Here is a 15,912-nt window from a genome sequence, read left to right as displayed (position 1 = left end):
TTCTGAAACCTACATCACACCAGACCGCATATCATGATTTCTAAATAAATATCGACTAACGGTCACTAATCACCACACATTTGGGAAGTGTTTTGGCTCTTCATCCTTGTCCAACCACTGGCCTTCTATTATCGTACAGAATTCATTTTTTATCGCACTTGATGATTTGATCGAGCAATAGATCATTTTGGTGTCGGAACAGAAGAGACGTGCATATTTCAAAACGTCCATTTCTTTGGGTTTCGGCTAGTCGTGCGATACCCAACTAGTCGAGCTTCTTTAACCAATTTGTTCCAGATGACGACCAACGGCTGAGTGGTCAACACTTAGCTCTTCCGCAATTTCTCGTGTTGTCGTGCCTGAATTTTCTACATTCAACATATTGAGTTGGTGTCGTCCACAACGGAAGACCTACCGCGGACCTTCCCTGTCTTCGAGATCGAAATCACCAACACAAAATCTGATTGTGATCGGTGCACCTTGTATTCGCTAATGCTTCCCTCCCCCCAAACTGTATTGATGTTGCGCGCGGTTTGGACCGCATTTTGCCTAAGTTAATTAATTCGTACAAACAAATTTGGCAAAAATCTAGTTTGGACATATTTAATTTTGCGGATTCTCACTCTTATAAAATTCAATATAAACTAAAATGATTATTTAGAGATCGTGAGACGCGGTCTGGTGTGATGTAGGTGTAGAAAAACATATTCTTTATCGTGCCAACTATTCTATGAATGCATTTCTATGAATGAAAACAACATATCTATGATTGCAAAAAACCCATACAAAATCCTACAGCACTGGCTACCCACCATTTTGAACAACAACACAATTTCGACTTCAGCAAACCAAAAATATTACACACTGAACAAAATAAACAAACGTAACTTTTTAGAAATGATTTATATCACCAGAGATAAACACAGCATCAATTACAGAACAGACACATGTAAACTCAGCCGCAAATGACATAAATCAGATTCTACATATAACACCCAAAACATATAATACAACATATAAAATAATCATTACAACTACACATCAAACAGTTCTATAGTCTAAATGCCCAACAATTATCTCTCCTTTCTCTAATAATCCCGTCTATAATAATCCTAAAAGGCTAACTTGGCCCGAACGACAAACCATTTCCCCTTTTAACATTGTCGGTCCCTTTCTCCTCAAAGAACCCGACTCCGACATGGAAAAATAAATTTCTGTCCCTAGTTCCTTCCCTACTCCACTCCTTCAAAATCAAACATATGTAAAAAAAAACCATTTATATATCACTAACACTCTCAACGCGACACACAACCGTGACACATCTGTACAGAAAACACACTTTGGGTGAGTACAAATACTTTGATTAAATCTCAAATTTCCATATTTTGTACATCATTGTAAAAATTTATTGACATTTTACATGTATTTGTATAATTTGAACAATGTTTGTAAATCCCAGGCCCTGAAGATGATCTCAATAAAAATCGAAACGTTGGCTCGATAAAGAAAATGTTTTTCTAAAACCTACGTCACATCAGAACGCATCTGACGACCTCTAAATAATCATAAATTGAAGTTCACTAAGTACTACACATAAACTAAACTGTTTTGTATAAAAGATAACAGTTGAAAGTATTTATTATAAATTAGATTTGAGGATTTACCTTTTTTACATGACAATCACCTGCGAAAATAAAACATAGTTGCAAAACCTGCATTAATTTATTTTAATTGCATTACCCCAACCCGATGTGAATATCATTATAAGAAAAATGAACAGATGATGTGTTTAATTAGTCGATAAATGGTCAAAAGATGAGCCGTTTTGCGGAGAGTCGTTTCCGCGATTTTGCGGTCGAGTTTCCACCACTTCCACCGAATAAAACACAATCAGCCGTGTTATAATTCCAGCGAGAAGTTTCCCCGACTCTTTTGTTCTCGTTGGGTGAAGTTTCGAGGCCGGAAAGCGAACCAAACAAACAAGGCTTAAAACGCCCATTCCCCGCCACCATATAAATTTCCTGCGAAAGTAGTTATCAACAATCCTCTTTTCGGGACGGCACGACTAAGTGACGATCCTCGAAAAGAAAACGTTTTCGAAAATGTTATTTGGAAAAAAAGATGATAAATCGCAGAAAACGTTAAGTAACCCTGTGTATATCCCCCGACCCCCGGGATCCGTTCCACCTTACTTTTACCAGAGCCAAGGCTCTGCGTGATCACGAACCGCATCCCCCTTTTCCATTCGGCGACCAAGATGTTCCGTCGTAAAAACCCTGTTTTATTCGAGCTTTGCAAACTTATTTGAAGTAGATGGAGATAAAAATGTCGTCGATTTACTTAGCCAACAACTTACAGGAATAGAGAACTCGTTGACACAAGCCAGTTTTCCTATTAGAAATTTTTGCAAGCAATATATCGTTTCCGATTATTTATCAGCATAAGAACACTCTATTTAAGCAGATAAGTTAAAATCCATCTTTTCATCATTAAAATATCTTCAGTATCGCCATATACTAGAGATTATGGATAAAATATCCTATAAATTTTCTAATCATCATCAGAATCATTATCTTAGGTTTTAAACTTCAACAACCTTTATCTTAAAAAAGTAGTTGATTACAGTTTAGAAGTTGCTTTGAATCAGTATAATTTAACAAACTGTTTTATTTAAAAAACCTAAAGTGCGAGAGGAACAGGGTCAGAATAGGGTATTTTATCGGGGTGAAATGTCGTAAATCTTAATAAAAAGATAATTCTTTTCCGCTTCGACAGGAATATATACGTTTTTCTTTATAATATAAAACTTCTTCCCCCGGGACGTGTCGGTGTTTTGTGTATTTAGGAATAGAATTGAACATGTCAGAATCTTCTTTTTTCTTCCGAATTAAACAGAAACTCTCTTTAAATCGATTAATTGTCGCATTTGGTCCCGAAGTCCAATTACCCTTAATGGAGATTTTTCGTACTTGGCCTGAGAGTCAGTTGATCCTCCTCTCTGGTCGGGCAATTTCCGTAATGCTTTTAGACTCAGACCGAATCGAGCGAGATTCGACGGTTGTCACGTTATGTTGGCAATAGCGCCATATTGGACGAGCCAAGCCTGCTCACGAACTTCAGACCATTCCATTGGATAGTTTTCGCCTGTCTTCGGGGTGTTCGCCCGATCCGGCCAGGTGAGCCGTTTATCTTCCCGTTCAAATTTTATCATTTATTTACCATTGCAACCAGGTGACTTTTACTAATAAAGTGATAACGTTCCGTATTCGCGCAGGTCCGCTAATAAATTTATTAAACTGACTACCAAGAAAAAAAAGTAAATATGGGAAAATATACTCAAAATTTATAAGACTATCATCCGATCCATCTGGGCGAACTTAAATTTTGAAAAACTCGGATAATTTGAGAAAAAGTCTTCCACCCAACCAATTTTCAGATTAGCTATTAAACCGTATTTAAAGAGAAAGGCGTCTGATTGCGAGATACCGTGTCGAACCAAACTTAATTGCTATTTATCGACGCGAAAATTAATTAAAAATTATCCGCGGATCTAAAACCAGAGTGAAAGATGTTTTATATCATAAAAGAAGTGTGCTGTTAAATGCTATATATATTTAAGTGCTCCAGTGTTTACTTTATTGAGGTTACCGACATTTTCTTTTGATAAAATATAAAATTGGTGAGAACAGTGTGTATTATTTCACACTAACGTTGGTTTTTAAACGAAGTTATTCAAAAATATAATTTTACCGAGCATCACAAACTTTATAATACTCTATAAACGTAAATGCGTTAAGGAAATTAAAGTGTTATTGTTTAAAATATTATTTATGATTTACATAGAGATATTTCAGGTAAAAATCTGCATGAAAAGAATGATTGTAAATTAAATTGTCTTAATGTGCCATCAATATCAAATTAACCAAAAACGGCCGGATATTTTTCGTTCAAAGCCCTCACGCCGAAGAAGAAGCGGTATTACACAGGATAACAATACAATATACACTTACATTAAAGAAATATAAAAAAAAGTACTGTGTGTAAATAACAGAAAAACCCCCTTGGCGAAGTTCCTCTCCCCGCTTATATCCTTTGGAACCATATTCTTTACCCAAGTCAATTTTTTAATTCTTAATTGCTATCGGTACTAAATAAATACAATGGCAATTTGGTGAACAATGATATCAAGATCCGGCAGGAACCATGTCAGGATCTCGAGTCCACTGTCTTTTTAGAGGGAGACGGTAAAGAGAGAGCTTGTGCTAATTAGGTGATGTTCAAATTATTGAATTTTATATGGATCAAGTTCGTTACGAATGTCTAAGTTTATGTGGATGGTTTGATTAGTAACGTAGATGGGAGGTTCGAGGGTACGATGGAGGAGTTTTGATGAAAAGGAAAATTCTTTGGATGTTGGAAGGTTTGGCAGAGCCCACAGATCGACTTCGTAAGTCCAAATCGGTCTGATGAGTGTTTTTGTATATTGTTAGTTTATTGCGTATACTTAATTCGAATTTAGGTCCAAGGAGGCGTTAGAGTTGTCCGTACCTTCGGTTGAGTTCTTGTCTTTTTGTGGTGGCGCGGAAGCGCTCTCTCATATATTATCGACTTGCTTGAAGAATCACAATAAAATCATAAGGATGCATGATGAATCTCTACAAGTCCTCATTGCCGGCCTCCGCGGTTCGGGGTATCCGATCGAGGCCAAAACCCCAGTAACGCTTTCTGACGGAAATAGGCTCAGGCCGAATGTGGCCTTGGACGAGGACGGTGACTATCCTAGACGTTGTTGTGGCGTTATGAATCTCGTGGTGTCCTAGACCAGTAGGTGGATGGGAAGTAGCGAACTACAGAGCATTGCGTTCATGGCGGCATACCAGAAGCTTTATTTTGAGGTGGAAGCAGTCGTCGTAGGGGCTAGGGGTTCTATGTCTGAACTACCTGAATCAAGCTCAGGTAATTGGGGATACAGCTTCCCAAGATAATCCTTCCCCTGTCCTTAATAGTCCTCCGTCCGTCGCTGGGGATAGCTTGCATCCACATTGATCGGGAGAGAGGCTATGGCACGACCAACAACATCCGCCCTGGGAAGGGCCTGGAATTGACCCCACGCCGAGAAAGACGCTCGATTGACTCAAAGGGCGGGCGAAATTTAGGACCGGAAGACCAATTTTGAGTTAATTTCTTCTAAAGATTATTCACTTTTGAGGGCACCAACCGAGCTATTCCCGGGAAGATATTATTTAGTTAATTCGAAAGAAATTGCGGTGTGAGTTCCTAAACTACTCACCAGGAAAAACCCTTGTAACGGATTCGATTGGATAGTGCGATTCCCTCTTCCCACAACGACGTTTTATTAATAATGTTTAATGTGCCAGCCATTAATTAGTTCTAGGCTTTCTTGGCTGTTTTTCCTTCTTGGATGTAATCAGAGTGAGGGGAGGATGCGGATCTCAAGATTGTGATTTGTATATTAAGCACATCATCGGTGTGGAAAGGATCGGACCTAGGATATTCCCTGGCGGAAAGCAAGCCTTGATGGGCCTGTTTCTTCTCTGGCTAAGCTTTATCCAGCGAATAGGTGCTAAGCAATAATGTTTGTTTTTAGGTTGGAGCATATTATGTCGATTACTCTTAACCCGGAGATCGGAGATTTGGTGTGAATGCTGTGTTAAAGTCACAATAGTATGGAGTGAAAACAGACGAAGGGTGATCTTGATCTGACCCAGGTTTTATTATACATATTGGGGAATATAATGGGTAGGTTTTCGTGACTTTCGTAGAGGGTAGCCATAGCGAGTTTATATATTGTCGTAATGGATTCGAGGTAGGAACTGGAAGTCCAAATTTTAATTTTTAAAGAATTTTCAAGTGAAAAGCTCAATTAAATATCTAAATTATTAGAACCTTTAACCACTAACATATTGATGCTTAATTTATCTAAAAATTATTTTGTCTAATATAATTGAAAGTTAAATAATTCATTTTTAAAGGAGAAGGGAAAAATTGTAAAGCAATTTTCCATAAGAACTTAATTTATTTTTCTAACAGAGTCGCCTAGGCAACTTTTTTTAAATTAGAAATGTTTTCCACCGGGAAGTTACAAAAACGTAATTCACTGGAAAAAGCCAGTAAAGGATGTTAATTACGTACAAAAAGGTAAAATTGTGAAAAAGTAGTGTGTTTTTTGTAGATTGCTTTCAGGGTGGGCACAAAGTGGGATTTTAGATTAAAGACAAAGTTATTTACCTGGCACAAGAAGAGGATGTAGTTTTAGAATAGTAAAAAGGATTTTTTTTGATATTTTAAACCAACATTGATACCAATGCAATTTTTCAATTTGACAATGGGAGAAGTACCAGTGAAAGAAAATCGAACTAAATCCTTTTGGTAGCTACTTCATGTTAATAAGTCTTCTTGTTTACGGAATACACTCAAGGAAAGTTTGTTTAGTGTCACAGCTATGTATTTTAGTTATTCAGATATCGTGAGATTCGGTCTGGTGTGATGTAAGTTTCAGAAAAACATTTTCTATATCGTGCCAACGTTTCGATCTTTTATTGAGATCATCTTCAGGGCCTGGGATTTACAATGTTTACATTTAACAAATACATTTAGGATGTGGAAAAGTAAATTTATACAATGCAAAATATATTTTATATTCAAACAATGTATTTCTACTCACTCAAAGTGTTTGTCTTCTGTGTAATTGTGCCATCCTTGCCTGTCTTGTTGAGAGTGCCAGTGAGATTTTGCTGTTTTATGTTTATATATGTCTGGTTTTGAAAGGGTGGGGAAGGAATTGGGTATATAAAAGACAATTTTGTGTAAGGCGTAGGCTTCTTTGAAGTGAAAAAAGCCGACAAAGGGGAATAATGTGTTGGTGATAGTTCGGCCAGATTATACTTAAAGGATTATATAGAAAGGGGATAAATAGGAAAAGGAAAGCTAAATTGTTGGAAAATTAGACTATGTGAAAAGTATTTGATGTGTGGAATGTAATGTAATGATATATGTATGTTATCTATATTGTATTTGATTAATGATATTGGCGTAGCTGCGACTGAGTTTACATTTATCTGTAATTGATGCTGTGTTTATCTCTGTTGATATAAACCATTTTTAAGAAATTATAGTTTCTTTTTTTGTTCAAGTATGTACAAAGTTTATATTTGTTTTGTTCTGTATGTAATATTTTATTATTGCCTTACACAAAATTGTCTTTTATATACCGACTTCCTTCCCCACCCCTTCAAAACCAAACATATATAAACATAAAACAGCAAAATCTCACTGGCACTCTCAACACGACAGGCAAGGATGGCACAATTACACAGAAGACAAACACTTTGAGTGAGTAGAAATACATTGTTTGAATATAAAATATATTTTGCATTGTATAAATTCACTTATCCACATCCTAAATGTATTTGTTAAATGTAAACATTGTTTGTAAATCCCAGGCCCTGAAGATGATCTCAATAAAAGATCGAAACATTGGCACGATAAAGAAAATGTTTTTCTGAAACCTACATCACACCAAACCGCATCTCACGATATCTGAATAACTATCGATTAACGGTCACTAATCTCTACACATTGCTATGTATTTTATTTTACACCAACCCTATATATTATTATTATTTTAATAAAACCAATATTTTCGACTTTTCCTGTTACATATTTTGGTCTTAGGTTTATTTTTAAAATATCCCATTATTCATTAGAAAAACACGCTTAAAATTTATTGGAATGTAAAAATTTTGAAAGATTATCCAGTCATTTGAAATAACCATTCGTTATTTACGGAAGGTCTAGTTCTACTTATCATGAGTGATGGTTGTAAAAATGTTCCTTTCTGTTTTAATTAATTCCACTGTCGTCGAGATAAAAACATAATAACATAATTGATACAAATTATTCTTGCAAAGATGTAGTGAGAAATGTCAACCGAACTTTGCCATGCCAGTCAATTCGTTAATTAAAATGTGAACTATTTAACTTTTGTCAAAATGCATTTGAATTACATATCATATAAATGAATAATGAAGTAAATATTATTTTGAATCGTTGTGGTTATTTTTTAAAATTTATTTTAACGAGGGGTCGCATCAGCAGAGGTCATATAAACGCTCAGAGTGCAGGTGTTTTGAAAAAAAAGCCCATTTGTAAGTATGTCGGGTTCGAATACAGGGCCGCTGGATTCAAATTCAGGACCTTTACCTTACAGTGATGAGCGCCGTGTCAACGCCTAAACCGTTGCGGCCACCGACGCCCACCCTGTTGTGGTTATTAAAATTAAATAATTAACTTTTTGTTGTAACTGTGAACATTTCGAATCAATTTAATCCAATAGGAAGTTAAAAGTGCTCTGATCAAATCTCTTTGGAATCAATTCAATAAATCCAACATATGAACAATAAAACAAGTTGGCATCGCACTATCTTACATTTTATAGTTTTTGTTATTATTGATTACTGATTTACATAAGCTCAAATCTGCACAGGCAGTATACACGTATAGTCTTGTGAAAAAATATAAACTCAATAATTTAATTCCATATCTAAAACAATGAAATTTTGAACCCACATATATTTTTTAACTTTGGATAATTATCCTTAAGAGATAGCTAGCCTTAGCCTTCCTCGATTCGTAATGAAAAAATATCATTTCAGTTTACCTTTTCAGTGTTCCTTTCGTTAATTTTTTTAAAAAATAATGCCGCGTGGGAACCAATTGAGTGAAATCGAGCAACAGCGAATAATCGACTTAAAATAAGCAGCAAATCGTTCGCGAGTTAAACCGCCTTCAGGTTGTTGTTGAAAACGTTTTAAATTCAGGTCCGGAAATTTACGAAAAAAAATGAAAGAACTCCAAATTTTGTCCGTCATATAAAACGTGCAGTTTTGGGTGAAATCGCCAGAACAGGTACTTCTTTAGATAAAATTGTGAGGTGTTTCAACTGGTAATGTGATGCTAGCTTAATAAGGAAGTGGGCAGTGGAAATCAGGTATTAAAAATATCGCTAAATTGAGAGAAAACCTAATCTCAAAAAATATCACATTAAATACCTCTTGCAGTTTGAGAGAACACTCAGGAAAGCCCAATTTGGGTTATTTTTAGTGACGGAAAAAGTTCAATTTTGACGGTTTTGACGGTTTCAATTATTACTGGTATGACTTAAGGAAAAAATTCTCGTCGCGAAGGTAGCATTGGGATCGTGTATGTGTTGTTTGCAGTAAAATGGGCAAGTCTCAAATCGCATTGATTATTGGCAAATCGAATGCTGTTAATATTAACAAAGTTAGAAGAATAACTTTTGCCATTTATTACATTGATGGAAGAAGAAGAGCCAATTTTTCAACAAGACAACGCACTGATATACACATCCCAATCTATGAAACAATAGTTGGAGGATTACGGGCTCAATCTTTTGGAGTGGCCAGCGCTTAGCCCATGCCTTAACTCCATAGATTATCTATGGGGAATTTTGGCTAGGAATGTAGCTATGTTCTCCAAAAGCTAGAAATCCAGTGTATCAGTGAGCTTAAAGAAAAGATCATTCAAGCTTGGGAAAACATACCAAAGAGCGTTTTGATAAACATGGTAAAAAGCTTTCCCAGAAGGCTTTTAGAGCTGATTAAAAACATGATAGAAGTTTTCATTATTAAAAGAAATTAACTCTTTAAAGAGTTAAAAGATTCTTTTCCAATGCGTTTTTTATAAAAATATTTTGTTCAATTTACTTGCTGGTGTAGTGTGGTTTTTCTCTAATAACATTTCCGTATTATCTTATGTTTTGTAAGATTTTATATCCATAACATGTTTACAATAAAACAACACTGTTCGTTTCCAAGAATCGGAATAGGTAAGAAAACACTCGCTGTTCTGCTCAAGTACAATTTTCATATCGGGTGGCTTCCCTAAGCCCTACATGGAACCAACGAATAGGTGGGACACATCGGGCAACCTTTCTCGACATGCCGGGCATATTCGAAGGGCCAAAAGTAAGTGTCCGAGTGTCAACCTCGCTGGCCTATCCTTAATCATGGGAGGGTTACCTTCCTTTCCTGCGCCAATTATCGATGTGCTTTTGTTACGTGTGAACTTCTTGAGATCCTTCCACTGACGCTGCCATTTTTTTAATCGTGTTTTTCATTGCAATTTTAGCTTCAGGGGGCCAGTTTTAATTATTACATCACTGCATCTAGGTTTTATGTGATTAATTTGGCTGTTATTACTATAAATAAAGGAAAAAAGATCCAATTTGTCTGTAATTTAGGTTATTTTTTTGATGATGATACGTGTAATTTAAATACAGGGTAGATTCCATTTATCTTGATTACCCTTGGCCCAATGATTCTCAGCACAAAACGTTCTCGTAGAAATATAAATGAAAAGGAAATATTTTTCAACACTTTTTTTTCGCTAAAGGCTATAAATTGAACTAGATTTATTTTAAACTTATTATTTTAGAAATGCTTGGTTTTGTGAAAGAGGAATTAACTTTTAGAAAAATTTTCACTGCCGAACGGTTGGAATGGAACGTTAAAATAATATATAAAAATAATAAATAAACCATGAATAAATAAGAAATAATAATTATTAAGGCACACTTTATTTTCTGTCTATTATGTGGCGAAAATGTTCGGGATTAACGAAGAAAAAACGTGTGTTTTTAAAGCATAAAAAAAATCAACAGTGTCATAAACGTAATTTGTCATATTTCCTACATAAAGTGTATTATTACAACTTCCAACTTAAAAATAGGACTCATAAGATTTTGTTCAGTCCTTGTCGGGCCAAAGTTTCCAAGGACTCGGCCCCAGTGAACCGATAGATACACGCAAAGTTGAACAATTTACTCCTAGCGGCTAGGCTAAATTGACCCCCTTTGCCCCAAATCGCTTCCAAATCGACTTTTTAGACATTTATCCTCATTTCTTTTTTCACTTTTTTTCCAGGATGAGCGGAGCAGGGTGCCCAGTGGCGGCCTCGTTACGGCTGTGACCTACCAATGGCTACTTCCGCCCTTGTGTGCATCAACTTAAAGACTCGTAAGTGACTTTTATTCAATTGACCTTTGCACAAAAAAAAAAAAAATCGTTACAAATATTTTGTAATATTACTACGATAGGTAAAGGAAAACGTGCATTTTCGTCCATAAACCAAAATGATTCTTCAAAATCGTGATTTGGGATAGGGATAGGGGGTTTTGATGAAGTTGGATTTTTTTAAAATAATAAAACACTATGTGAACCAATAATAAGCTTGGGGCCGCTCTATGCACTAAATCCATTGTCCGGACTTTGTACCGTCAGACAATCAATGTCTCTTCCTCGTGAAAGGTTTATTCCTTGAGGGATTGTTTTGTGCATCTCAAGAAGACAAATGGGAATAGAAAAGATGTTCTAACGAGATTTGGGAGTATGAACTTAGCTTGTAAGCATGCTGGTTTCTTCGGTGAAATATAAGCAATTTTGGACTGGTAATTTGGCGAATATGAAAGTTTTGTTTCAATAAGAAAATGCCAGGCATTCAGTTTACGTAGGTGATCTGGGGCTTTGATGAATATTTAAGTTTTGCGTAGATAAAGAAATTTCTGACGACACTTTTGTTGAAGTACAAGGCAAAAAGCCTAAATAGAAGGAATCCATTTTCTAGGTCGTCCACTTTTTCTTGACATTACACCGCCAGACTTCTACCTCTTCGTAGTAAAAGTCAATTTCTTTAAGAGAAAAACGTCCCATCCATTCCATTGAAGTAACGGTTTAGGAAATGAAAAATATGCATATATAATAATAAAGTGGGAAGTTTATGGGCCGACAAACAGCTGAGATCATCGCCGGCCCTCTGCGTGTTTTCCTTCTTTTTTTCTTCTTTCGCGCATATTTTGTTTTAATTGCAGTCATTTGAGCGTCTCAATATGGTTACTGATTCTCTGTATATATGGATATATATTTTTATTTTTCTATTTTTTTTATCTTTCAACAAAATAAATCATTTGAATAATATAATTATATTTAATTTCAACTCTTGATTGGTTCATTCTCAGTTAATAAAAGTTTTTCTGAACTGATGTAAAAACCACATTCAATCTAAAACCATTTATAAGGATATTTTTATAATATGTGTTCGGCTCGTTTCATGCTCCAATGAACTTTTTACTCGAAAAAAACGAAAATATCGCTTTGAATTATTGACCGGACATAAACTGAATGCTTATATTTTATTTTAAGCGGAGTTAGTTCCTCCTCTTTTATTGCCCCCTCCGAATCATTTCCATTTTCATCCTAAAGCCTGTTGAAGAGACGTTACATCTCGGTCCTGTATTTGCTTTATTTAGGGATTTTATCACCTGTTTTCATCATCCTTATCCTACATTTTCCATTCTACAGATTCATAAATGTTTATTGTCCAAGGGTAATCACTGTAATGCGTTCATCACTACCTTCTGTACGTGTTTTTGGACAAGAGTCAAACTTTTTACATATTACATAGAGTTTGTGCCATTTCAGGTCATACCAGACAATATTACAGTACAAGCTTATAAATCTTTCCTCATTCCTAATCCGCCTTGCAGTTTTGTGCTGTCAGATCTATTGGGACTTCAACATCTTAAGTCGTGGGATTGCGTAATACCATGACGGTAACATACTGTGGTCGATATGCTTATGAATATTTTTAATGAGTTAATAACAGGTTAGTCTGTTAGAATTAATAAACGCAAACGTTGTGTGGCACTTGATCAATCTTATCATAATTTGAACTATAAATTGTATGGGATGCAAGCGCTAGACAGAACAAATTAGGATTGAGTACGCTACTGAGACTTTCCTACAGAATGCAATGAAAACAGTATATTCACAAGTAAAAAATATTTCAAAACCAGTATTAGATCATCTTCGGTTTTCAACTCTAGAGTACCACGAAGCTTAACATTTCAGTTTAAAGAACTTTGCATCATGCACTAGTGCTCATATTTACAACTCTAACAAGCACTTTATAAAAACCGTGATATTCCTTCCAAGCTTTCACACTAGGCTGAAAGAAGTAAAACTGGGAGAGAAGATATGCACTACGATCCTTTGTACCGAGAACTTTACTTGTACTTCTTCGAAAATTTACATTTCATGTCAAAACCCGTGACGAGATTTTGGACAGGTGGTAACGTGATTTGGTGAAATGGAAAGTTTTGTTTCGACAGGAAAAATAGTCCCTTGTAGCACTTTCTTCAGTGTTACGAGGGACTATTTCCCGGGACTATTTAAGTCGGATCCTATTGTCCAGATTTTGCACCGTTAGACTACTTTCTCTTCGTGATAAAACCTTTTTCATTAAAAGAAAAGACTTCACGTGATCAAATTACGTTAAGCAGGAATAAAAAATATTCTCTAAGCAAGAACTTTGTCTAGCAACATGCCAGTTGTTCCTATAAATCCAAGTGAATTTCCAAAACCTGTGACATTTTGGACAGATGATAATTTGGTAAACATGATTGTTTTCTTTCGATAAGAAAATGCTTGGCCGCAGTTTGTCCAACGCAAAAGCAAAAATATACCTAAATCTGTAGAATCTACCGCACCCGTCCAATTTTTCCTGACCTTGCCCCTTTAGACTACTACCGTACAACCGTGGTAAAAAAACATTTTCCTCGACCTTACACCGATCTTATTATCCGGCCTCTGAACCGTCAGACTACTTTCTATGTGATTTGTCAAAATCTGTGACGAAATTTAGACAGTTTGTACCGTGATTTGTCTAATTGGAAGGTTTTGTATCGCTAAGAAAAGCCCGTCACATTTTCTTCTCGAAAATCCGTGGAATCCACATACTATCGTTGGCACCGGTCCTATTGTCACCTTGCACCGTGAAACTACTACTTCTTCGTGGCAAAGGTCACTTTACTTATGAAAAAGGTTTCATAAAGTAAAACGGGAATAGAAAATAACCTCGAATAATATTACAACGAATATTTACAATTCTAAACACTGTATAAAAACCTTGGTGTTCCTTCCAAGCTTCTAAAGTATTCTTTGTTTTCACTTTTTAATCTACTACTTCTCACCTAGGCTCATTTAAATAAAATTATCGAAATTGTCCTCATTTCTTGAATCAAAAGAATGAAGAAGTTCTTGAAATATAATCTATTGTAGAAATGGCCGAAATGACCGCCGGATAGTTGGTTATCTTGATGAGGGATCAGGGTAGAGGTCCAAATGAAGTACAGTATTGAATTATGCCAAGCTTTCCGCTTATATATAGCCTTCTTCAGGGTACTTACAAAGATAATCAGAAGACGTTTCTGTAAGTAATGTTAACACACACTGTACATAATATAACAATTCACACTTGTATAACTATACTTAAAAATTCGGTGATTAAAGAATAAAAATAAAAATCAAGGGGTCTACCTTGCTTTTTTAAATAAAATATTTCCTAGTTCTACTTGTTCAATACAATAAGATTCAATTTGTTTATTACAACATTATAAATAATTGGTTATGCTAACTTAATTTTATTTATTAATTATTCAGACACGAAATCCCCAGCTCAGTCACTATTTTGAAAATAACTTTTCGTCAAATATAGGAAAAATGGCAAATCTGGGGGATTTGAACGTCACGATAGCTCAATCGTAGAGCATCCGCGTATTTATCGAAAAGTCATGGGTTGGACTTTTCATCTCAACCTTTGCATAATTTATTTACTAGAACTGTTTATCAATGTAGTATTGTGGTTTAAATGCTAAACAAAATCACTATTTATTTAAACTTTTGTTGTGGAGGTGTCCGATAAAGATGTTCCAAATTCGCAGCAAATAATAATTTCTATTATGCTATCTCACTAGGAGTAAATGAAGAGAAACTGCGTATTTTTCTTTCACGATTTCATGATTTACCCGTTATCTTCCATTGTTGACCCAACGCATCCAACCCAGTGGGAAAGGTTGCCGAGTGTTTACCGTCTAATCAATGGCCGGTATATTTACCCCGCCGCGAGGGTGGATCGTGGCCCAAGGTCGTTGAAAGGTCACGGCAAAGGGCATCCCTCACGACGATTAATACAACCTTTTTGCAGGGGTGATTTGTTGTCGTGGAGCCACATGAAGTAATTGACCGGAATGAGGCAGGCTCGGACGTCTCAGCCGATCGCCGCGCAGGCCGCCAACTTCTCCGCCATTCTGTCTTCAAATGAAGGCTATTTTACATACATCCTGACAGAACCCTGGATCATGTGTGGCATTAAACTGCCGTATAGTGACTCCCAGCATGCAAATAACGGCTTCAAGTTATACATGACTTTTCCTTACGCCCTGTGACTCAGTTATACTTGAACAAATTTTTGTAAATGCGTAGAAAAGCAGAGCTGAAAATAAACTGAGGTCTGCTGAATCCACAGTTTAGCACATTTTATCATCCCTGTCCGTCTTTCCTCACTACTGTGGCTTCCCAGATTTATTTCTATAATTCTTGCCTTCTTGAGAAATGAGTTAGGTGAATATTATAAATGTATTTGGTCCTCCGGGCTGGACGATGTTATGTTACCGTAGCGTTAAAGCGACAGGCTCAACACTGAAGATGGTTAAACATATGTGTGAGCTTATTCGAAAAATACTAACATTGGAGTAGTGAAGGTTTATCAGTTTTATCTTCTTGAAAATCTGCTTACTGTTTATGTCCCTAATACTGACGCCAGTGGCACATACTTAATAAATTATGAAATTTTTTGTTGAAGTATGCTGGGTGCCGACCTGTTTTTGTCCGCATTTCGACGAAGCTTTTCTTTTTCAGATGCGTGACAGAGATTTTCCTTAGTCTTATATAATCAGGAGAATATCTTAAATGTATTTGGTCCTCCGGGCCGGATGATGTTACTTTACAGTCGCAAATAATGAGTTGGGGTTGGGGC

The 15,912-nt window shown here is 36.0% G+C and overlaps 1 protein-coding gene across 12 annotated transcripts in view; it reads left to right on the top strand.

Annotated features, from left to right (window-relative positions):
- Positions 1-15,912, top strand: part of LOC106662528 (calmodulin-binding transcription activator 2) — a 324,643-nt gene that overhangs the window by 63,795 nt on the left and 244,936 nt on the right. For all 12 annotated transcript variants that reach the window (XM_014386691.2, XM_024225686.1, XM_024225685.1 and 9 more), the window contains one exon: positions 10,965-11,057. In XM_014386691.2, coding sequence (XP_014242177.1) covers positions 11,018-11,057 — 40 coding nt within the window. In that variant the 5' untranslated portion in view covers positions 10,965-11,017. The remainder of the gene's footprint in view (positions 1-10,964; positions 11,058-15,912) is intronic.

Source organism: Cimex lectularius, unplaced genomic scaffold, assembly GCF_000648675.2.
Source record: "Cimex lectularius strain Harlan isolate CLEC.00 unplaced genomic scaffold, Clec_2.1 scaffold33, whole genome shotgun sequence".
In the NCBI taxonomy this organism is placed as follows: Eukaryota; Metazoa; Arthropoda; class Insecta; order Hemiptera; family Cimicidae; genus Cimex; species Cimex lectularius.
The sequence above is the reverse complement of the archived record's forward strand: the minus strand, read 5'-3'. Positions and strand labels throughout refer to the sequence as shown.